At 36.9% G+C, this 26,481-nt stretch overlaps 1 protein-coding gene across 3 annotated transcripts in view; it reads left to right on the top strand.

Moving 5' to 3' along the window:
- The window catches only part of LOC131049986 (uncharacterized), a 63,304-nt gene that overhangs the window by 21,305 nt on the left and 15,518 nt on the right, over positions 1-26,481 (top strand). For all 3 annotated transcript variants that reach the window (XM_057984106.2, XM_057984105.2, XM_057984107.2), the window contains exon 3: positions 3,590-4,054. In XM_057984106.2, the coding sequence (XP_057840089.2) occupies positions 3,590-4,054 (465 nt within the window). The remainder of the gene's footprint in view (positions 1-3,589; positions 4,055-26,481) is intronic.

Raw genomic sequence — 26,481 nt, 5'->3', positions numbered from 1 at the left:
GGAAACTGAAAATAAGTGCACAGTGACTGAAGATCCCTCCACAAACAGCTGCACACTTTTGAAACCCTTCCAAAGGAGCAATTGTGCGATGGAACATAACAAGTTGTAATGGCTAGACATATGGAGAACCATAGTTGAAAAAATCGGACTCGGCAATGACTCGGCAAAGCCCAAATTTTTAAAAAAACTTGGGACTCGCAAAAACTCTGGGAAAAACTCGGCAACTTTATTGAACATTTGAAAACATATAGAATCATATATATATATATATATTATAATTAAATATATTAATTAAAATCAATATATATATATATTTATATTAAAAATAAGTATATTTACATTTTAAAAATGTTATAATATATAAATATACAACTTTTTAATTTGTAATTTTTAAATTTTATATTATTTTTAATTTGTAATCATATTATATATTTGTTAATATATAATTTAATAAATCACAATTGTGAAACAAATTCCACATAGTTATAAATTTATAATAGTAATATATTGCAAACTTTTAATCATAAAAAAATATATTTTATAAATTTATCCTACCAATTGTTTAAACAAATTCATCCTAATTATAAAAATTAAAATACATTGTGAGTCTATGGTCTACCTTTGAGCTCTTTTCTAATTCGTGATTCAAATTCATCATTTTATTCATGAAATATTTTTTTGCGAATACAAATATACTATATAGACATGGCCTTCCGTCAAGCCATTTTCCACTTGGTATCTCTGCAGTATTTCTGCGTCAAAAAAAATGTCTCCCGTCGCAGCATAAATCGCTAAAAAAGGCATATAAATTTTAGGGTTTAGAAATGCAATTGTAAAATCACCTCCGTTGCGACTGGGAAAGGGTCCAAAATGAGTAATGCAATTTAGGTTTTGCGAGTTAACGTTTTTGTTTTGTTTTTACTGCCGATTTTTCACCCAAAACCCTGCGATTTTTAGTGACTTTTTGGTGTTATACTCGCTGCGAGTTTGCAGCGAGTGACTTGCGGTTGAATATGGCTTCCGAGTACTCGCGAGTCTGCTAAAAAATCGCAGAGTTTTTCAACCATGTCAGGAGAACAACAGATCTAAATTTGGCACCCATTTTTACCATGGCCTTTGGTTCATGTACCTTGCAGCCAACACTTACCCCTATCATGTTTAGTTGGTGATATTCAACAAAAATTCCTATTTTACAAATATCTCATTTGGTAACCATCCTAGGGGAGTGATAGTGAGTACATCCAAGACAAACCACACATTATCATAATGAAGTATCTTTCCTTGAAATATTCCTACGATCCCTCTAACTTTTTTAATGGAAACACCATGGTTTCTCAACCCATGATGATACCATTTGGATTTGGTAGTGATTGCTGCCCATTGATGCTCCATTCCTCTTGCCATGACACATCTGGGAGTTTCCTCCTTGATTTCTAGTAGCACTGTCACTTTGCTTTTGGTTTTCAATTTCATGATGAACTTTCCAATAAAATGCTCCCCATGCAATCTCCATGTTTTGCTGATCTCTCCAGGACCCATTATATAAAAATATTTGCACATCTCTTGTTCATCCCAAAGATTGATCAATTGTCTTATCTTCATGGTGCTAGAAATGTGTAGTGCCTTATCTATCATAAACCTACCAAGTTGCTTGTATCTTGATACCCATAATGCCATGCCAAACTTAGTTACAAAATTTTGAATATCAAAATGACACTTATTTTGCTTACCTTTGAGCATCAAATACTTGAGGTAACTATCTCCGTTTGGTCCTCAAGTGCGGTGACGTGACAATTTGGTGAATGTGTCCATTGTCCTTTAGTGTCCATTTTGGGCGACTTTCTATCATATTGCAGATCTTCATCAAGCATCCTATAAACCTGTGAGGTCTCATCAAGAGGATGTGTCAACATGTTAGTCCCAAAATATAAATCACTGCATACCTTGTGCATGCTTATGGTTAAGCTTAACGATTGTTCTACCCATGTATAAGGGATAGGGAATCTATAGTCAATAGGAGTAGCTCCATCAAAGACATTCTCTCCAAGGCCCCATACCATTACATATGAATGCCTGTGAACTAGCAGAAATGGATCCTTATGCTCCAAACTATAGGGTATAACCTTCATCTCCCTAATATCGTTAGGGTTATCATGGTCCAATTGCTTCCATGCATTGCAAATCATTATTACATGGTTTAATTACTTCTGTACCTGAAAATTGGGTGGATGCTCCTCGAACAGTTTTTGAATTATGGGCATGCTAGCATAAGCATGTTTTACATGATTGAATGATGGCATGCTAGGAGAAAATGAGATTCTTCTTTTTCCTTTGGTTTACACAACTTATTAATACTTTTTACGAAAGGTGTTTTTTTGGGATTGTCCGTTTATCATTTTCACCATGTTTCTCATTTGATTTAATTCTTGGTTTTGAAATCATACATTTCTTCATGAAGTTGACAACCTTCTATAGATATGATGGATGTTCAAGTTTGCGATTGATTATATGTTTACAATAAGATGGCTTTCTTTTATTTGTAATATTTTCATCCTTTCAAGGTTTTCGGATACTTTTACTTTTCAGTTTTTCATTGAGGTCTGCATTACATGAGAGGGTTAATCCATCATGAATGCCACAAAATTTTAATCATTATTCGGTGTCATTTCTTCAACCTCCTTTTAGAAAAAGATGTATTATGTACTATTTCTGGGCACTAATAGGAAGATTATCTTATTTTGGTTGAGTTTGTAAAACCTATACAGTTCTAAGGCTTCACTGTGAATGGTAATTTACTGGCTTCTATGAGAAGGATATAGTAAGTTTTATTGCTTTGAATTTTTAAGTTTTGAATAATGAATTGTTTCTGGGTTTACTCAAGATGCGTGTCCACTTCAAACTTTACAATCTTAGAGGATCACGTGTTTGAAGTCTAGAAACTTGTGCTTTCTTTTTATACCCATGCCAGAGTTCAGCATATTTGTAATGATTTCTAAACTTTAGTAGGTTTTTGATCCTGCAATTTCTTTTTTTTTGAATTCCAAGGTTCCAGTTTGATTAATGATCAAGATAAATGCCTACTTATATATAATTTTGAACTATCTCAAGAAGATGGTCACTGAAGGAAATTGTAGGATAGGCTGACTTTTTTGGTTTGATTATCACTGTTTTTGGTTTTATGAAAATTTACAGTTAAACTGGACCTGTAGTTAAATTCTTGGAGGACATTTAAGATCAACCAGGACCTCCTTTTTTATGATTATGTTGAGTGTTTAGCTTGATGTTAAAAAAATACTTGGAGAGTTTGACTTTTCCTTTTGGGGATTATTAATTTTATTTTTGTTGTTCAAGTTGAAATACGTGGCCTAATTATAAAGGTAAGTCCAATGTTGTTCTTTCCATATAATTATTCAGTGGAAGCATTGTTTTTTAATTCAAAGACTTTATTGGGTCAAATGTTTGTATTTCCTAGAATGAAATTATGCTTATCTTGCACTAGTTTAGCAGTCATAAATATTGTGTTTGCCCTCTTGCCTTTTATAGGTAGAGGATAGCAATATAATAGTTAATTTGTAGTATGTTTTTGCAGGTTTATGAAGATGCTCTCAACACTCTTACATCGTCAAAAATGTTTGGCTACTATACTAAATTTTTGCAGAACCTTATAGACCTTGATAAATCTGAAGTTCTGGAAAGTTTGGCGCTTTTCAGGAGTTTTGTGTCTAATGCAGAGGAAATTGCAATGAATTTAATTAATCTTTATGAAAGGGCAGAATGCTTAGGATGTCTAGATGAAGATCTTGCAGAGGAGCATATTTGTTTTCTCTTGAAGGTGGGAGATGTTGATGCAGCAAGACAATTAGCAGCAAAATTTTGTACAGGTGCTTTTTCAAAGGTAGCAAAAATATGGAATTTAAGAATGTCATTGGAAATAAAATCAGCAATGATGAACTCAACAACAGTGTGCAAGCCTGATTTGCAATCTCTATTTGAACTCTATAAACATGTTTTATTGACGATACCTGTTTCTGAGGCTCATCACTTATGGCACACGGTACCATACTTTTCTTCCATTCCAATCTTTTCTGTGTACTATACAATCTATGCACTGGGTATGCCTTTCATGTTTTGGTTTATATTCAATTGCAGCTTAGTTCAGTGATCGAATATCTTTGGTTCTTAGTGGCATGTGTAGCTTGTGTGCATGAAGAATCATGTTAACAAAAATATTTGGCATGTCAAATCATTTTCTGTTTTGAGGATATTACTAGAAAAGTAGTTGTATATTTTTTCTTTGTCTATTGTGATTTATGTTTTAGGTTTGTTGGCACTTTTTAACATTTGAATTGTTTTGCACGTAGACTTAAAATGCTTAGATGCTTACAACCTTTCTAAGTTCTTTGCTTCTTTCGGTATTCTATTTTATTTAAAGCTTGCTAGTCTTTTAATGTTCTGGATATATTTAAATGTAGCCTAACGTGGGTCAATTGATAGGTACCTATGATTCTAAGTGGCATATGCAACCTTTGCAGATGGAAAAACATATTTTGAATTTTTTTTTTCATGTCAAATAATTTCCTTTTATGAACATACTATTGGAAAAATGGTTATAAGTTTTTTCTTTAAGTCTTTTATGCTATTTCTTGCAGTTCTTTTTTGGGAACAAACATGCATCAGGATTTCATTTGTAAATCTGAACTATTTTCATAGTTCCATAGAGTTTCCTGATGGGGGATGTGGGGACTAGCTTTGGGGATGGGGGGACCAAGGCCTAGATTTGGGGAAGATAGGGAGGTGATGACAGAGTGGTGGTGGGGGGCGGCGCTGATATACATATGGTACTTGAAAAAATAGTTGAGTATAAGAATTACAAAATGAAACTTTGGCAAATTAATTTAACTTAAATACTACTAAATTTTCAAATTGAACATTAACATTTATCATTGAACAATGAAAATTCAAAATGTCAGATTTGAAAGTTATACTACATTTGAGATTTCATAATGATTACAACGAGTACAATGATGTCAAAATAACAAAATGGAGTGAAGTGAGGCCTCTAAGCATTCCCAAGCTCCTCATCATTAGAATTGCTGGAAGTGGACTCCACATGGTCAAGCTCTGCTAAACTAATACCAACCAGCCTTGTTTGTGTAATTGTAGCATCCTCATCAATATGTGTTGGCTCCTTTGGCTCTACATCCCCCCATGTTGTTGGACTATTTTTGTGCAAAAGTTTTGTGGTCAATGAGACGCATAGCACTATGCACAACCACAAGCTTCTCTACTCTCCTAGAGGTAATTCTGTTCCTCTTTAGAGATTGGATGAAGCTATAAGTAGACCAGTTCCTCTCAGCTGTAGAAGAACTAGAAACCTGAGATAGCAATCGAATGGTTAGATTCATAGTCAAATATATCGTAATTCCACCACAAAGTTGAGTCCTCTTGTGCCATAGTCGCCATATCCATCTTGTTCGCCTCAAGAATGGTAAGTTTTGTCTGTTAGAATGATGTCGACCCCTACTAGATCACACATCTTTTTATGACCACTAGATCACACATCTTTTTATGACCCTAAAGAACCCTACGTTCACTTCAACATCTTTATTGGGTGTAACTCTTTCAAGCCTTTGCTTGTAACACTTTGGGTTCAATGTATAGGCAGCTATGTGCAAGGGAGTGTTGATCTTTTCCCATCTCCAACGAATGATTAGTTGAATGTGGGGTCCTCTTGCACGAGAGCCCTCATTTGGTCAAGGATAGTATCAATGCACTCATGCACCTCTCCAAGGCTAGGTGCATTGGAATCCTCATATCTAATGACTTGGAAAATTGGAGTAATGTTGGAGATTGTATATTATGCATCAAGCCAAAAACATCACTCTTCTCTACATCCTTCACCCTCATCCCTTGCTTTGTCTTGGACTCAAGCCACCAATTCAATTCTGTTGTCATAACCATTAGTTCCAATGCCTCTTGCAACTCAAACATTCTCTCCAAGAGAATGAAATAGGATGCATATTTAGTCTCAATAGGCTTCAAGTATTCTTTCTTAGAAGATCCTAAAGAGTGCATGTAATGTCCCCACTTTGAAATAGGATTTAATAATAAAATTAAAATACAAAAGAATAAAAATAAAATTTAAATTCAAATTTAATTAAGTTAATGAATGGTCAAAAGGCATGAAATGAAAAGTTGGGACTCCCTCAAACATGAGATATAAATGGGAGAAGAGAACCTCATTTGTGAGAGGGGAGGGAAGAAAGAATGGGGCATGTGAATCAAGGAAGAATCAATAGAAGGATGAAATGGAAAGTAAAGAAGGAAGTGACTCTTGTTGGCCATATGATGGAATTGATTATGTGTTGCATTGATGTTTTGTCATTGATGTCAACACTTGTTGCTATGGTTTTTTACCGGCTTCCGGTAGGTGGATTGGATTGGGAAGATAATCAGTTGATTGCCACCGGTATGATCTGGATCGTGGAATATGTTTTCATGGATGGTTCATATGCTTCTGAAGTATGTTTTAGTTAGTTGGTATTGACTTGATGATCGGATGCTATCTTATGTTCTAGTATGCTTGCTTTATTGATCTGGTAAGGGTTTCACCGACAGAGCTTTATTGAAGATCTTTGATGTAATGCATAAGTGGTGTTGGTGCAGCTTCTAGAAGGGATTCAGGATGCTGATGGTGATCGTGTTCGTGCCTCGTTTGATTGGTGTTATTGCTTTGGCGTGTGTGGATCTAATTTAGGTCCGGTGCTATCTAGGTTATGGACCGATTTGCATGAAACGTGTTGGTGGATCCTTCGATGTGCTTCCGGGATGTTTCATTGATTGGATGTTGTTTGTTTGGCCTTAGGCCGACATATGTTATGATTTTATTTCAGGATTATGTAATGTATCTATTGTATTATCATTTGTGTGGCCAACCTAATTGGTTAGGTCCCGGGTTGGTATAAATGTATGTACGATCTCATTGTAGATCGTGTGTGGATATATGGAGACAGGCAAGGAGCGAATAATTTAATAATCATTTGTGCAGAGGATTTGGTCGATCATAGGTGATCGAGTTGGGTTTATGTAAGAGGTTCTAGACCTCCGGTATTGAGCTTAATCGGAATTGTAATTTGGCATGTTTGATGCTATCACCAACAATTCTTCTCTTTGGATTGTAATCCAAACATCTTGAGATGGTTGACATCTTTGTAGTCAGTGAGACTCCATTGTGATGAGCAGTGCGCTCTAGGCAGTGTGCCTTCCTGCATGTGCAGGCCCCTATTGCAATCATATACTTGCTACAAAAGTATCATCTGACTGTGGGTAGGGTTTCCCACCGTCGTTTTTCCTCATTGAGGTTTTCCACATACAAAGCATGGTATTGATTCTTTGGTTTTCATTTATACTTTAATGATTAATCAATTATACCGGTATAAGGTTTTATGTACTTTAATTCACATAATCTGTTAACAACCGATTCAACCCCCCTCCTTGCCCCCCCCCACTCTCAGTTGTTCACCGGTTATCCTAACAATAAAAGAAGGCAGAAATTATGAAAGTGTCTCTTTCAAAGGGCATAATGGAACGTTGTGACTCTTTCAATGGCCATAAATGATGAAGGGTTGTGACTCTTTTGAAGGGTGGTGATTGTGAAAGGTTGTGACCATTACAAAGGGCAAACATGTTGAAGAGGTGTGACCCTCCCTCACATTGGAAGATATAAGGGGAGAAAGTTTCATTTGATGAGGGCATCAAAGCATAGAAAGAGTTCTCATAAAGCAATCAGATCAGACTTGAACCATGATACTCTAATCTCTTGTGGGTAAATATAAGGTGATTCAAATAGGGGACATTACAGTGCATGTGAAGTGTGTTGGTTGCAGATAAACATCTGCCAATCTCTAGCATCATTGATCACTGCTTTGATCCAATCAATCTTTCCCATTTCCTTGAGTGCATTATTCATGACATGCACACAAGAAGGAATCCAACAAATATTTCTGTAAGCTGCCTCAATTAATAATTTTGTCTCCCTTGGTGGCACACGTGATGGTCCTACCCTTGCTAACATTGCCATCGCCTCCCTATGATAAAGAGATTGAGCCACATGGAATGGAATGCCTTTGTCAAAGACAAATTTTTAGTAGCATTCCATTTGCAATCTATGCATTGAATAATTAGGAGCACCACTTGTCAACTTGTGCTTCCCCCTAGCCTCTACTACATGGATATCTAAAGTACAACCTGGCATATGTGCAACTTGCCTTTGCAAAGTAGAAGTAGAACTGTGTGGCTGGCTTTGATGACCCATCGGCTTATGAGATAAAGAAGCAAATACGGGTGCAACTACATTGTCTTCACCACAGAGACCCCATAGCTGTAAGATGCCCCCTTGCTAGCCACTTTTTATTTGTCTTTCCCACTCTCTGTAATTTTGTCAAACAGTTTGCCTGCAAGCTGATGACTAAGTTTTCTGATTCGGTTTTGTTCTGAACTTGCAATGGTTGTGAATGGATATTGAGTTGATTCAACACAAAATTATTTGTAATGTAACATTTAAAAATAACAACAGCAGTATAAAGAAACCAAATCCAAATATATATTCTCAGTTTCTAAGGACATAAATCTGAAATACATCAACAGCAGATTTCTACTAAGTTTCCCTAGTTAATGATGTCATTACAATGTGATTGCATAGCAAGAACGTTGCTCCAGTCACTGTGCCAATCATTAAATGTATGAACAGTAGTGGTACGACACTCTCCCAGGTTTGTACGGCACTCTTCAAGTGGTTTCGGACTGATACCGCCCCTTTCCAATGGTTTTCAGACTTGAATGATGTCACCTTGTTTTTTCTCAGCCCTGTATGGCACCTCCAGCTGACTCGCAGACATTGCGACCCATTTCCAGCTAGTTTCCAGCTTGTACAAAACCCCTGGGTTCAGTTTCAGATCTGTACGATGCTGCTGAAGTCAATTCTGGGCTGAACGGCACACCTGTAGCAGATTTTGGGAATGTACGCCCCCCCCTGCCCCCCTAGTTGGATTTCAGACCTGTTCGATCCCTTCCCAAATAGGCTCGGAACTGTACGGTAGGCATATGCTTCCAAAAATCGATGGTTTTGTGCAATAAGAAAGGGCAGTGCGTCTAGCAGCAATTTAGTCTCACTCACAGCCCTTTTAAAAGACTTTTAATCTGATCTGGAAATGCTTCAAATATACCAAACTTGACAAAAATCGGCAACTAGAAATACTTACAATCTCAGTTCAATGTGTTCCCTGAAGTAGAAACACTACTAATTCCTCTGACTGTATCCTGCAACAGCGAGAAAAATGCAATTCATGAGGGATTCCATCCTCACAAACCCTTGAAGTTGCATTCTCCAGTCAACTCACAAATTATCATATCAACCAAGCATGCCTGACCGTCCCAGCTGAAGGCAAATAAAAATCCTCTCTTGGAGGTTGATTTCTCAGCATATGCAATGTGGGATTAAACAATAACAATCTTTTATTTTTTTTCCCTTAAGTGATTTGAGGCTCACGTATTCTCATGAAGCGTCCAGCGTAGGAAAGAACACTTTTAAAAATAATAAAGCGACTTTATAATTAACATTTACTTTTTTTTTTTTAATAAGTAAATAGCTGCAGAGGGGCAGCACCCTTGTATTAATCAAAATAGGAGAATACAAGGCCTGGTTCAGTGAGAGCGGTAGATGGAAAGAACTAGGAAGAAAACCCACTACCCTAGCTCTATTCCTTATACAAAAAGAACCAGCAATGGAGGCTGGACAAGTACAAAACACCAGCCGACAATCACTGGTGAAGATAACAGAACCGGCCAGAGGCCTTTAAACAAAAAACAATAACCAGAAAACAGAGAAACCGAAGAAGGTGACACAACCGGAATCAATGGGAGTCTTCCGAGTCATCATCCACAGGAGCACGAGCCGCATCCAGGATTATACGGCATTCAATGCCATAGGTCGAGTGAGCCGCTGATTCAGCCTTCTCTCTAGGGAGTCGGTAGTCATTAGGGTACCACTCCTCGCCAAGCCCAAATCCCCAGTCATTGCCATCAACCAAATCTCCATTCTCTAGAATACCAAAACCTTCTGCACCCGCTAACCCTTCATCTCGAAGATACTTTTCTCTCCATTCCGACGTGAAGCCATTTTGAATGCCTGCCGCCTGAAGCAGAAATTCAATATTCCTGGTAATGGTAGGCCAGGTTTCTTGAAGAGCATCAAAGTCCAGAGAGTTCACAATCACAAACTTTCTCACCTCCGCTCCGTTGCCCAAGGACATATAATAATTTTGGGGAAGTGGTATTCTTAGGTTGCCATCAATATTGTCCAACACGACATCAATTTCCCCCAGCAGGCGGTGTTTAAACACCATTTGAGTTAAAAGCTTCGCTCTCTGCTTGCTAGTCCCCATGTATATCACCATTGCAAGGAAAAAGGCCCAGATATCGACATTGTCTCTGTACCTATGATAAGCCATAAGGAATTCCTTCCCCAGTATCCTTTTAAGGTTGTGAAGAATGAGAGGGTGTCGAGAGTAGAGGACCTCCTGCAAACGTTTGTCAGTGATTTCGCCCAGGAAGGCCATCTGTCGACAAGTAGCTTCAAGGAGAATTGGGGATTCCATGGCAAGTCACCGAGTGAAGAATGCAAATGTTTGATGGGAAAATGAGGGCATTCCAATGTTAAGTAGCAAGTCATCAAACCTGGGGATACGGGCGCCAGGCAAGTAGCTCATGCCTATTGAATACACACACGCGTGAAATGATAGTGTCCAATCAACTTCTGATCCAAAGTTTGTCAACTTAATGTCGACCGTCTTTATCCATCAAGTAATTATATGCATATCCAGATAGGATCTAGTCGTAACTAGATATCAATTAAAAGTACACATGTCCAATTGCCACGGGGCGCAAACTGACATAGACCAATAATGATGGCAGAGAGCCATGTCTCGGTGGCAAGAAGAAATCTTAACTGGTGAACAAATCAATCGGTCGATCAATCCATCAGAAGCCACGATCATTAGGTTAAGTAAAAAATATAGAGGCAAGCGGGGAGGCAATGCAACCGGTTTGCGCCCCAACCGGTAATTCAATCAGAGAAACTTCTCAACCGGAAGAAATGGAGAATGCAACCGGCAAGTAACTCAACCGGTGAGCACCACCACCAGTGAGATAGTCGGGAGTCCATATCAACCGGTGGAGGCAATACTACCAGTTAGAACCATCATCGGTAGGTTAACCGGAGAAACATATCAGCTGGAAGGAGAAGACAATTAGTTGAGACCACAACCGACATACTCAACCGGAAAGCACCATTACTGGCAAGATAATCGGACCATATCAATTGGTGGAAGCTCATCCGGGATAACAAATTAGTCAGAACGACCCAATCAAACATGTACTTTTAATTTAATAGTCACTTTATAAATTCAACATCAACTTCAGACATTAAAATAAAAGATCAATCGCTCTCGGAAAACCTTGTGCAATAGCTCATTGGAAAGATCTCGACGAAATGCTCCAAATCCAAAACTAAACAAATACGGAATCACTGCCCATAGCTGACTTACTATAAATAGTAAGTGTTTAAGAAAACCCTTCAAACGAACTTGGTTTGGCCTCAAAATGAAAATGCCTAGGTCAAAATCCCCCTAGATCCCTTCCGTGTCCTGGTTAGCCCTTGGGACCATGGAGAAACGGGCTAACGACATATCTTCAGATGACTGTCTATAAAGGGAACATTACAATAGCTTACATATCGCAGCCCTAGATTTCACGTTTGTCAGTCCCCCCCAAAACTTAAATTCTTCCACAGCTTTTCCTCAGATATGAAGGAGGTGAGCATTTAACTTTAGTCATGCTGCCCTAAAATTCAAGGCCACAAAAGTGGCACTTCCACAACCTTGTGCCCCTTAATGTCCAAGGCTTGCTCTATAGTTTTGTTGCAAATTGTTTTAAAGGGGACTTCGGATCAAAGGGACCCTTTGCAAAATCTCCTAGTAACGTGGAGGGGCAATTCATACTTGCAGATAGTTGAACTACTCGCCAAAAACAAAAACTCAGCAAAAAACTCGGGAACTTAAAAAATTGCTTAAATTTACTTAGAAATGCATTTTTTTTTCAAAATTCAATGAGGAGATGCATCCAATGAGTCAATAAATGAGTACACAAAAGAAAAAAGTTGAGTCTAGATATATTTGATTGATTAAAATGCAAAGTGGGTACAAAATCGCATCCTCATGAGGAATGTTGATGGCTAGAAGCAAAATAGTAAATAGTTTTTGTAAAACTAAAAGTAAATACATCAATACAATTACATCCTTCTCTTCCCAGCTCTAGTAAAAACTAGGGGAGAGGTAGAACTAGAGGGACTAGTCCTAGAAGTCTGCTGTGGCTGTGCCTCCTTGCTCAGTACAATTGGCTGTGGCTTGACCTCCATCTTGGTTGTAGCTCTGCCTCTAGCTGCCTCTTGCTGCTCCTGGCACTGGCAATGACTCCTCATCATCCTTATTCTACTTAATGTCATCCGGTGTGAATCTAAATACACCCCCCTCCTCTTCCATAGCTTGCCTCTCCAAATCATAGATGTCATCCTTGGTAAACAATGGAGGCTGTTCCTGTGATGTCCAATCACCGTAAGGATCTATAGCATCCAAATCAATTGGACTAGTTGGTGCTTCCTCTACCTTCCTTATGCGCAACCAAAGATTATATTGCACAAAGACAAGGTTATTGAGTCATTTTTGACCTAACTTGCTCCTCTTCTTTGTGTGGATGGCCTCAAAGAAGCTCCAATTGCGCTCACAACTCGATGAACTACGAGGCTGTTATAAGATTCTTAGGGCAATTTTTTTGAGATTTGGGGTATTTCCACCCCAACATTGCCACCAAGCATCTGCAAAATAAAATATTGAAGAGTTAGAAAGCAAACTGAAAAGTGAAAACATATTTTATCTTATTATCAATAATTGTAACTTGTAAACTTGTAAATTTGAAATTCGTAGCATGTAAGATACATGTGAAAGACTCCAAATTTTATACCTGGGGTTTGAGTGTTTCTTCCTCTCTTGGCCAGCTCCGAAGAGAATAGCTTACCCCTTGCTTCGTCGTAATTTTGGAGTTTGGCCACAACGAGGTCTCGTATCATCCTTTGAATGCATTTAGTGAGACCCGCCATGACTTCTCCATTGGGATCTGAGTAAGAATCCTCGAACTTAAAACGAGGGTTGAGGTAGTACCCTACTGTATGAATAGGTTGGTGGAGCTGATTCTTCCACCTCTTATCAATAATTTCCCACGTGGGATCAAATTTGAGTCTATCCTCCTTGTAGTAATTTTTGATAGATTCCTTGGCCCTATCATAAACATACCCCATTGGGGTTTGATCTCCATCTAGCAAGTGGCATTAACCAAGGGCTCCTACACCTACAATTGAAATATACAAATTACAAAAAGATTAATCATTAAAGTTACAAATTAATAATGAGAGACTTGAATCAAGAGTAATTAAATATTCTAGTTTTGAAGTTACCTTCACAATCTCTGTAGCTTTTTGTGCAAATAGGTTGTTGAAGACTATGTATGCAACACCCTCTCCTTTAGGCTTCTTTGAATAAGGTGAGTCCAACCATGTTTGACTCACAAACATTGGTTTCAAAGCCGTAAATGCACCCAGAATGCTTTTCAATGTTAAGAAAATTATTGCAAACCTTGTGACACCGGCTTTTACCAATTATTTCCCTTGGGTATGCTCTCTCATCAAGTGAAGAACCCAAAGTTGATTGTAGATGTATTTTGTGATCCTCATTTTATCTTCTACGACTGGTGTCACCCAATGTGCTCCAAAAGGTCAAGGACATGTGCTGCACAAGGTGTCCAAAAAAGAGTGGGGTGACTTTCTTGGATGATTTTACTTTCTGCCACATATGTTGCTGCATTATCCATTATTATTTGCACCACATTGTTAGTTCCCGCCTCCATGACAATTTGCTCCGACATTAGAGCCAAAGTTTCAGCATTTTTCACCTTGTTGGAGGCATCCACAGATTTCAAGAACACAACATTGTTCTTGCAAGCAACCAAAAAATTAATTATGGTGCGGTTTTTGCCATCTGTCCACTCATCGGAAAGAATAATGCAGCCATATTTTTTCCATTCTTTTCTTTGGTCTTCCACCACTTCTCTTGCCCTATCAACTACATTTGTGGGCAACCTACAAGTACAAAGTAAAATTAGGTTTTAGTACACAATTTTAATTTAAAAAACAAGAAAAACATTTAAAAATGAAAACAAGTGGACTAAGTTACTAACCTCCCACCCAAGTCCTTGTGAGAAGGGGCCTTGTATCCTTTTCCCGAAACTGTCAATGCAGTAACCAAATTAAGCCAATAAGGATTGTTTTTCTGTCACATTGAATGGGATGTTTTTGAAGTACCAAAAATTGACACATGCAATGTTTGTTTTCTCATGCACCTCCCTATTCCACCCAATTGCCTCTAATGATAGTTGTGCTCCAAGTGTGTTCCTGGGCACAAAATAATTACCTATAGACCCGTGTCACTGATGGTGATGCAGCAGGTGCTCTATTAGAAGAAGCTGAAGCGGTGGCCAAGGTGGTGCTGGGTTTGCGGATTCGCAGGTCATGAAGAGAGCCCATTGTGCCCATTGTGCTTCTTCTTCGTCAAGGTCAATTGAAGCACGTTGAGGTTCAGTTATGGATGCTCTCATGGCTAGTTTTGCCCTCTCCCTTTGCAACTTTTTCTCTTCCCTAGCTGCAAGTATGACATTAATTTTTCTATTTATTTCTAATTTCTCTATTTATTTCTTTTGTGGCCCAAGACATACCCTAGCATGATGCTTCTCGATGCCTGCAAGGTGGTATTTGAGGCAGTTTATGCCTCCATGAAATACTCTTCACATTTAATGCATATTATCGACCTAGGTTCCGGTCTTTCAAAGGCATACTTCCAAGCCTTGTCTCTAGCACCTTGAGGATGAGTGCCTACATATCCAGATGGACATGCATCTACTGACGGGGTGGACCTTGAAGCTGAACCAGCTGTATTTGCCATTATAAATTAATGGTTAACCGTTAACCTACACATACAAAGTGAAAAGACAAATCAATATTTTAGTTAAAAAATTTAGCAAATTAACTAAATTAGTTTAAATAATTTTAGACATCTTTGAAAGTTAAAAAAAATAAAAAAACTGTTACGGTTTGAATTTTTTTAGAAAAACTAGAGATTCTTGAAAAAACAGTGGAAAAATCAATAAAAATTGTAAAAAAATGGTTTTAAATCTTGTTCATATGACTCTAAATTAATTTAGACTGCTTAGGAAAGGTCATTGTTGATTTTCTATTTATTTAGATGCAACAAAAAAGAAATAAAATGTTTTGATAAAACATAGAAAAAAAAATCAGAAAACCTACCTGGGAATCTGATTTTGCTTTTAAAACCACTTCAAATCTGCTTATAATTGACTAAAATTGATGGAAATTAGGTTGGAAATGCTTGGGAGGGTGTTTTTCCTCTTAGCAGCAAATTACAGCACACAAAATGATGAACTTTTTGACGCGTTTCCTTATATTGTTGCACAACCGAGTTTTTGGTACGAACGCACAGAGTTTTGCCAAAAACTTGGCTATTTTTCTGGTTAGTAAATGGCAAATTTACTCGTTAGGGCCAAAAACTCGCGATTTTTTGACTACTTGCTGAGATCTCGGCGAGTAGTCCATCGCCATGGAATTGGTGGTTTGGGTTTCACCATAATGGTCATCCCTCTTAGCCTCAACCTTAGGTGCATAATTGTCGTGTCCCCACTCAAGACCTAAAGGGCAACCAAAGTCAACATACAATTGAATAAGTTTTTAAATAAGGATTTAAACTTATTAATTGCTAGTCATATATAATAATCATACTGATAGCAATCAATGATTATCTTGTTGCAGTCCTTGGAGGTAATTAAAGAAGTTTATTTGATAACGTTTTATGAACAGCGATCACTATAATCAACACAAAAACTCATGAAGATCTCTTAGGTATAGCTACATAATGTCAGATGGATAGAGATGGGTAATTGATAATGTCGATGATCCTACCATTGAATTATAATAAAAAGTTTGCATGTAATGTTGTAGGGATAGCTACATAGAAACGATAAACTATTAATGGATGATGAAGACAAGTATCTCCCAGTCAGCGGTTAGGAAGAAATAACATTCTGGCTAAGGCAGCGATATAATATGATGTATGTTATTTCTGAAATTTATAGATTAAAAGTCGATACAATTAATGTAATCGGTGTAATGGATACGTTGAGCTTATATGATCCTCTCCCTAATCTAAGATGGAGGATTATTAAATCAATTTAGTCTCATGAGGATTAATACGAGTCAAGGAAGTCAAACCAATCTTACGTGGCTAAGGAGGTGCAGTTTGAGAACATAAATAGATTCATATTAACATCGAGCATCACTAGTTATAAGACTATGATTATAACAAACACCGTTAAGGATAAGTTGATAACAAGGATCAATTAGACAACGGCCATAATGGAAGACTAAATGAGTAGTCATGAAGAGGTGCGATATTAAGAAATATTAATTAATTCTTGACAAAGGATACGTCTACTCCTGATAAGATACAACCCTAAGATAGCCCCAAGGATATTTAATGGGGATTGAAATTGTTCCCAAGGAGGGGAATAAGAACAGAAGATTACCGTTTTCCAGCAAGCGAATCATATACGGATCAAGATGCACCCATGAGAATTATCGGATAACTTATTTCTTATTTCGTCCTTGGTGGATTCGCTCTTATTTCTTATTTCGCCCTTGACTTTGGAGGTATATTTTCCAGCAATACATATTAGAAATAGTACCTTTGGAATTACTATAATTCACAAGTTAAATCCGGCAAGCACCCGTTTCTGGAGTTCATATGCAATCGCTACTGCTATATGATCATACATATCAAAAACGCATTCATATATAGATTGAGGGTCTTAATCAACCAATACAAAGTATATTACATATCGATATAGCCAAATCAGTCATAGCAATCGCAATATTGTTATAAGTGATATTAATGAGATTATTGCATACTTCAAGACTCTAATCAGAAACAGCAAACCTGCATCATTGCTATAAGCGATAAGAACACGGCATATTGACATCGATATATCAAGAAAGGCTACAAGGAGTTTTGGGTATCTTGTTTATAACCTATTCGGATTGTTCAGTCTGAGCGAATTAACCAGGAGTCATTAAACTGGTTGCATATAGAACACATTTCAGATCAGAGAAGTCAAGCAGTTGTTCATTCACATTTGGCATAAATTGGTTGCCTTCGCTTATAGATAATACCCAGGAAGAACACCACCATCATTGCATATTTCTAAAGACAATCAAATATATACACCAAAGGCCATTAATAAGTAGATTGCTGGTTGGATAAGAAGAGTATGAGAAGGTGGGTTGCAGATTTGATGAGAATATATGAATATATATATATATATATATATATATATATATATATATATATATATATATATATATATATATATATATATATAAGATTATAACAGAACTAGAAAGGAGGACATACGGGGAGTTTATAGCAGACTATTGAGAGAGAAGACTTATAGTCATTACATAGCTTTGAAGGTCAAGTTGAAAGGGAGAACTATAGCATAAGTTGTGAAGAATATATTTTATTATGATTCTAATCCGAAGGCTCAGTTGAGCAGCATCAGTGTATAACATTGTGTAATGTCCCCAATTTTTCAGGTTCTCTAGCAAGCTTTAGTAGCTGACATTTTGGGTTCACGTCAGCTTGTTCAGATGAGTAATCTGATGTTTCCGATGAGCTCAATTGGTTTATTGGAGTTATACGCCATTTTTCGAAGTGATTTCCGGCCTCTGGATTGGTCTCCAAGAATCTTGGAGAAGCTGTCTATTTTTAGTAAGTTGCCCGATCGCTCTCGTTTGCTACTATTTGTCATCAAGATCACTCCAGTGCAATCAGAATTTGATTTTGATATGTTCTGACAAGGTTTCGCAAATTTGGTGCATTAATGAGTTATTTTAATTATTTTACTAAGGTTGCTTAAATTTAATTAGAATATTTAATTCCAACCTTAGTGTTATAGCTCGTTGGAACCGGGGCGAGAAGATTTAAATCTCGGGCGCATAAAACAATGACCTTAAGTGTCAAAATATTATTATATTATTGAAAGGGTCATTTTCAGAGGAAAAATGGAGTTTAAATTAATAAAGTGACTATTAAATTTAAGTACATTTAGTTATAAAGTCACTTATTTTTGAAAGATACATTTTATTCACTTAAGTGAGAAGTGATATTTTAAAAAGGAAGTTATTTATCCCACATTTTTGGTGCATTGGGATTTGAGCTCAAGTGAGGTCATAAATAAGGGCATTTAATGCTGGAAAAGACATCTTGGGAATTGCGTTTACTTGAAGTCTGAGTTTCTAGAGAAATCTGGAGATTTTCTTGGCATTGGAGGACGAACCCCCTCTCTTGCATCATTTTCCACGCTTCTGAAAGATCAAGTCTGGGAAATTTAAAAACAAATCTGATATTCGTTCACAAGGGCATTGCCATTTTTCAATGGGCTGTGAGAACATAGCTGAATAGAGGTCGAATTTGAGCTAAGTAGAAATAACAGGCAGCAACTGGAAGTGTTTCTGTATAAAAATTTTAGGAAGGAGTTCGCAGCTCTAGTACAGGTATTCAATTTATTCCCAGCACCATTGGTGTTTATTACAGTGCGTTTTTGACTTGAAAGAGGGGCCATCTGGTAATGGCGCAGTCTACCAGTTCGTTTGACAGTCATAAGGGAATATCGCAGCCTGGAAATTAGTATTCAGTACCAGAAAACTCAGTAGATTCCTCCTAGTCACAGAGATTTACATGGTGCTGGCCGAGTGAACCCTCTGTTGGGCGAAGCATACATAACAGTGTCGTAGCCATTTAAGTGGCAAGAATTTGGTCATTGTGTTAGCTGCCTGTCACAGGAATAGCCACGAAATTCCAAGTACTACAGTTCGCAGTGCTGGACAACAAGAACGGCAGCAGTAACATCAGTGAGAGTGGCGTTTGCAGCTTCCAGTATTGGATGTGGAAATTAGTGGTGCCGGGCGCAACACTCAGTCAATACAATATCACAGCATACTCACTACTCACTGAACCAGGTTCAGCTTAACCACAGTAAACTACAGAAAAGAAGAAAAAATCAGACCTCCATGGTCAGCCTGCCAACTGTTTGACGAAATGCTAAACCAAGTAATCTGAGCTATTTACTTAGGAGGACAGGTCTTTACACATTGAGATATATATATCTCAAATATACAGATCAGAAAAGTTACCAAGATAAGTACTATCCTTTGAACTATTCTTAAAACTTTAAGTTAAATATCATAATAAAATGTCTTAAGTTTGGGTAAATATTGTATTACAGTTCTCACCTTAAGTTGGAATTGTTGTTTCAGGATAAAATAAAGGAAAATCCCAAATGGGGACATTACAATAATTGGATTCAATACTTTCACTTTGAACCTTGACCTCATCCTCACTTATGCCATGAGGACTCATTGTGACATTGCGATGAACAATCTAAAATTTATAAGTTTATAATTTTAAAATAAAAATTCAGACTGTGCATGCATCATAATGCGAAGGATTAAGACACTAAGATTTTCTTTTTGTTTTTCTTATTCCAGGTCGCACAAAGCATAGAAGCAGAGGATGCTTGATAAATTCTTTGTTCATAATTTTTATCAAGCAAGGATTTCAATTTTATTTTTCTTACTTGAGTTTGCACGAAGTGCAAAAGTGGAGGATACACAAAGTTTCATCCTAGTCTGACAAATAAAAAATAATAAATTTGAACATACAAAGTTTAAACTACTAATTTCAATTTTTAAGACAGTAAATTTAAATAAAATATAAAAAATATGTTTTTTTTAATTTTCAAATTTCACTGTTAAATCTAGATGATAATATAAACAATGAACATTGAACAATGAATATGCGCTTGCAGCTATGCCTCTGAAATTATGAGTAAAATTAAAATATGAATATGAAACTAATGAAAAAATAATTTTTTTTCCTAAAACAGTCATAGAATCCTACCTTATGCTTGAAACATCCTTCCAACTTGGTGTAGAATCCCTCTTCCTCTTCTTATTGCTCCTTGTCACCCCTCTTGCACTTGCAATACACCATTCTCGCTCCTTCACTAACTTTTTTTTGCTTCTCTTCAACCTGCTTGTTGAAATGATTTTGTGAGTAGAAATGAAGATTATGGGGTGTTTCATAGATTTTGTGAGGCATTGGTGAGGCCTATTGGCCTTTAGAAAATTAAGTTTTTCTTTTTATTGCACTTTTTGGGCCTTTCAGCTGTGGGAGATGTCTAGGTGTTCTCGGGGCAGTCAGGGGACTCTTGGGAGTCCCCTAGCCATCCTGGTGTCCCTGCTGTCTTGATTGTTTCCCTAGAGTCCCATGGAGGTGGCGATGAGGTGGGGGATGTCTCCCCAAGTCTCTGTCCCGGAAATGTGGTGATTTTTTTTTGGGGAGGGGGATGGGGAACTTGTCCCTGTGGTTCATTGACTATTTTAGATGAAAGGGTAAACTGTTTAGACTCTTTTGATTCTTCCAAACTTTTGCTTCGTTTTGTATTTTGTTTTATTTAATTCTGTGTGGGCTTGCATTCTTAATCTAAATGTTCAGTAATAGAAACAACATTTACATATTAATGCATGTTGGAATCCATTATTCTCTTACCTGCTTTATGAAATGTTGATTTTGTTTTGATTTTGATAAAAGGAAAAGCATTCCCCAAACAGTTTACAATGGGGCTTATTTTCTGTTCATCTTAGATAATGCTAAAATTTGTGGTAGCATTAAATCACATTTTGAATTATTCCTTCATTATTTGTGTTTTCCTTGTTCTTATTTTCATGGGGCTATTGATTGTTGTAGAGTGATCGATTAGAACTTGGCATCTTCACTTTGACCAAACATGTTTTGTTGATGCAACTTTATTGTAACTTAGACATGTCTTTTTAATTATCCTATTCATTTCAATCCATTTAGATTTTTGTCATTTAATCTTAGGCAGATTTAAAAGAATAGAGCTTTCCTTACGAACTTTTAAGCTATGTTACCCCGAGTTTTTGGGACGGGGGGATGGGGAAACGGGTTTCAAGGATGCTTTTTTTTTCCCAGAGCAGGGGACGACATGGGATGGATTTTAAATATATTCATGAATTATATATTTATTTGACATTGTAACACAGTAAACATTCATCATAGCAACATAATAACATTTATAAATCAAAATCTAGATTCTAAATGTAAAATCATTGAATCAATGATCATTCATGGATTCATCATGGAACTAAGAACATAGCATCAAACGAATCAAATCGAATCATCATAATAAGAACATAGGATAGCATCATGATCAAATGAATCAAATGAGAGTTCAAATTTCAAATTCATACATTCATGTATCAATATCATATTTCATATGAATAATAATATTGCTTCCATTGATTAAAATAAAAAAATTAATAATTTAATAGTTAAATTATTAATTCCATTGATTATCTTTGCAATAAAAAATAGATTTTATAAAAAAAATTGTTTTTTAATGCCTCCTACTGCTGGAAACGGCCGTCCATTCTCGGGACAGTCAAGGAATGGCTTGGCTGACTCCAGCCGTCCCGGGGATGGCCAACAGTCTTCAACCAAATCGTTGACCGTTTTCTGAAAATTTTGCTTGATCGGGGACGGCTTGGAAACATTTCCGGCCGCCCCCCCATCCCCAAAACCGTTTCTGTTTCCGAAATGTCTCTTTAGGGTGGAAACGCATTTTCGGTTAGCACTACTTTTAAGTGAATCCTTTTTTTTAACATGGCAATTTTTTTCTGTATTTTAACTCTGAAACAATATACATCTAGGTAATAATATTTCAAATATGCAATGAAGTCTGCATAAGCAAAATCGAGATCATCCATAGTGCCATACTACTTTATCTACACCTACTGTTCAAACACCTAAGGTAACACAAATCAGGCTATCATAGCTACACACAAGATAAATGAGAAAGATATGCCAGCTAATAACAGCATAGTCTGTCAAAATAAAGTCTTAAAGTCAACAATTAAAAGAATGAAAAAGTTTCAGTAGATCTGAAAGCAGATTGAAACTCCAAACCTCAATCTTCAGCAGGGCTTGCCTCTACTCCAATTCCATTAGTAGCGACTCCATCAGCATCACCAGCAAGTAATTAAAGTCCAGCCATAGGGCCTTCCGAATATAATGAAGTAGGGTGATATTATCCCTGATCCCTCAACAATTCATCCAGGGGTTCTCATAAGTCCGGTAAGGAGATCTGAGAGCATTGCCCCCCAAAACACTCATGAACATGAAATGTAATCCTTTTGTGAACTGGTCCTCTAACCATAATATCAGCAATACATTGAAGTTGTTGGACTTATTTGGCCTCATGCTCTGTATGGCAGAAATCCTCAACTGTTCTTATCAAATCTGAAACAGCTTAGTATAGAGCTTGCCCCTTTTCTCCAAAAATTGGACGTGCTAATACTCATATGTGATAATTTAATGTCCCCACTTTGAATTATAATTTAATAATAAATAATATTAATAAATTAAAAATACAAAAGAATAAAAATAAAAATAAAATCAAAATATAAAAGAATATACTTAAATATAATTTAAAATTAATTAAGTTAATGAATGGTCAAAAGACATGAAATGGAAAGTTGTGACTCCCTCAAAACATGAGATATAAAAGGGAGAAGAGAACCTCATTTGAGGGGGATAAATTGGGAATGAGAAGTGCAGATCTGATTGTGAAAGGTTGTGTCTCTTTCAAAGGGCAGAAACAATGAAGAGTTGCATTCTTTCAAAGGGTGCTAATGGTGAAAGGGTGTGTCTCTTGCTGAAAGTGCATACATGATGAAGATGTATGACCTCTCCCTCACATTGAAAGATATAAAGGAAAGGAATCAAAAGCATCCAATGACATCACCATCGATCAGATCAGATCAGAACTGTTATTAAGTTACAGGCAGTAACATCCTTGTTCTTGGTGGTATGCATGGGGATGTGCTTAATATGTATGCTTAATATATGCAGCCTGATAATATTCTTATGCAGAAGTTAGTAGTAATATTGATAATATTAATATAGACTACAATATGTATGCAGTCATACTTAATTTTTTATACATTCATAATAATTGAAAGATGAATCTATTCACAGTCCAAGTACTTAATCAATTCTAATTCTATTCCCCAAGGGAGACGGGTGCTGTTAGGGAGAGGCAGAGTAAATCCACTCCAAGATGAAAGAGCCCCAAGGATGAAAGGGCTGATGTTCCTGATGTCTGGGCTGAATTAGGGAGGTGGTGTCATAGTGCTCTAGGGCCTAGACAAGCCAATGCCCTCTTCTGGGATTAAGAATGAGAAGGGATTAGGAATTAGGACTGGAGTAATGACAATATTAAGATGAATTATGGACAACTTTAATTATCTATTCTGAATTAATGTAATATACTAGGTAGTAATAAATGTTTCCCTTTAGGAATTGACAGCCTCCTAATTGGAGACATCACAGATAAAGTCTGGCGTATCCTTAACATTCTCTTGCACTTTTGGAACTGATCTGTGCAAGTAATCTAGTTTATCATCATCAGATATTTTCATCTGCTTGCCTCTATTTTGTACGTTGATATTTCTGACCATGGTAGTAGAGTTTTGGAGTGGGAGTTTGTGATGTACCTACAACAGACCCTAAGCATTTAGTTGCACTTTTCAGCAATTGGATCATGGGGAAGAGGGAGAACTGGAATTGAGCTTCTAATTCATTTCAAATGTTTAATATGCATCTTTTCCTGGAATGAAGAGCAGACATTTTCTAGCCTCGTACTTTTTTAAATTCCATGAAAGTCTACAATAGTTAAGAGGCTCAAATAACAATGCAGGATTTGGAATTTGGGCTGTGATTTTTAGTGCCAGGGTAGGATTTCATAGACTTACAGTCAGACCTTTTCGGTTGAATTTTTAAGCCCCATGACAACCAAAAGGATTTTAAAAATAGCCATGGATTTACAAGGAAGACAAAATCAAATCCTGAACCAAACAGTGGAGAATGCACACAGAGTGGAGCGACCAATCCAAGCCATGAGCAGAGCACAATAGCTAGATGAGTGCTACAGTAGAGTGTCTCTAGCACAGTAGGGAAAAAAATTTCCATGCATGAGTTTTCACTTTTCAACACCGTGATCAAAAAAATTTTAAAAGTTAAAATGGGCTTTTCTTTGGAGGGCTGTGGTCCAAGCATACAGCAGGAGCTAGCAGAGAGATGACATTAGAATTTTAGGAGGGGGCATTGAATGCAAGTGGAGAGCTAATCTTGGCGAGTGATAGAAATCATGTATGTCACAGGTGATGAGTGGAAGTAACACCATGTTTGCTTGTACTCGTCAAAATTTTATCCAAGGCATTAAGATGTAAGCTATTCATCTTTCTCAATAATCATTCAAAAAGAAAGGAAGTTAAGAAGCTAAATCAGGCAAGGAGAGTGTTTTTATGTAGTCGTGATTTTGTGTTGCCATCCCTTCCCTTTACATATTGATTAGACTAATGCTGTATGTTAGCTACAATAGCTAAGAGAGGTTCAAATAACTCATCTCCATTTCCTTCCAGTCTTCATCCCCCCAACACTTTGTGCTGGGAGTGCTAAGGATACACATCTAAGCATCAACTACCTGTTCCTTTTACAAGGTTGTCACTCACACTAGTGTTAAAGTGTTACAATAAGATTCTGGATAACCATGATGGAAGGGCTTAGTTAAAAATTTTCAATTTTAAAAGGTACCGGTTCTCAGTTGCACTATAATTGCTAGGTTCTGGGAGTTTGTTTTAAGCTGAAGCTTGGGAACACCTCAATTTAGAGCCTGAATCTTGCTGAACAAAGACCGAAAACTTAAATATTATTCGTGGAGCTACTGAGCCCATGTACAAACAAAAAGATCAGTCCTCACTTATTGCCTCTGCAAATCCTGCTGGCACCTGCTTAGTCAGGGCTTTCACCCAGTTTCCCATCAGTACTCAGCTTAGAGAAACTCACAGGAGGAATCCATTGGCCTTTATCCCTTTATTTATGACCCCTTTTATTGGGGCAATGCCAAACGAATCTCAATGATGTTAAGTTTAACAAATACATAGTTTTAAATATATCTACATCTTTTTCCTGACCATTGGGCATGGTTAGGGCTTCCTTCTTTCAGTTTAATTTCAGAGGTTCTCTACCACCATGTTGTGCAATTTGAAGATAATTTCAGAGGTTTTATTTGAAGATAATATGATAATCCTTAAGTTTATTTGTTCCTGCTGCTTGAGGAGCCATTGTATCTTTGAGATTTTTGACTCTATTCTGCAACTGTGTCCCGTATTTCCTTGACAACCAATTAGAATGCATTAACTTTCAAGTCTTCCTGTTCTTTTACTTTAAGTTGATGGGCCCCCAGATTCAAGATAATGTCCTAGCCTTCTTCACTGGTCCATGTCATAATGTATGTTTGGGGATACGCTCTGGGAATCTGGCCAGTCCTGACCTAAAATCAATGAAATAGTTCTCCTAATTATATGGATACTAGTGCTGGCAGAATTTGTTTTTTGTCCAGTTGAGTTCTTGTATTTCCAATTCTGTAGTTTTTAAGAGGGGACTGGCTATGCCCTTATAGGAATTTCTTGATATTTTTCTGTACTCTTTTATTAAAGCTTCTTAAATTTTAATGGATGTGCATGTGCCTTTCTTGTTATTTTTTGTACTCTTTTATGAGAGCTTATCAGGGTTTTCGAACATGCTTATTCATATGTATTTTAAAATGTATTCTTTTGTGCTATTTTTTGTAAGAATCCATTTGATGGAAATGCAAAGCATACCTGAAAAGGGAGCTATTAACAAAACTGATTTAAATAGTCATCATTCAAGGTATGCAGCATTATGTTCCTATTAAATTTTGAACAAGGGCTTAAATGATGGTTCTTCAAACATTTGGCTCTGAAAACTTAATATTTTGCAGTTAACATGCATATCATACTTTCTAGATTCCAAAATCTAGTTTCATGTAAGAACAAATGCTGTAAGGAACAGCTATTTTTTATATGGTTATATTGTATATGCTGTTGTATGTCCCTATGCATAAGGATATCTACTTAGAAAACTAAAATAGCATATTGTATCTGTGAATAAATGTTTTTGTTTCCTTGTAGAGCTTCTGATGAAGTCTCTACTTAGGGAATTCAAATAGCAAAAGAATGTGTGAAGCAAATGGTGCACTCAGTACTGGAGCACGTTTCTAGTTCTCTTCTCATGTAATTCTGGCCCA

This window comes from Cryptomeria japonica, chromosome 9 (genome assembly GCF_030272615.1).
Source record: "Cryptomeria japonica chromosome 9, Sugi_1.0, whole genome shotgun sequence".
NCBI lineage: Eukaryota > Viridiplantae > Streptophyta > Pinopsida > Cupressales > Cupressaceae > Cryptomeria > Cryptomeria japonica.
This window is presented reverse-complemented; position numbering and strand designations above follow the sequence as displayed.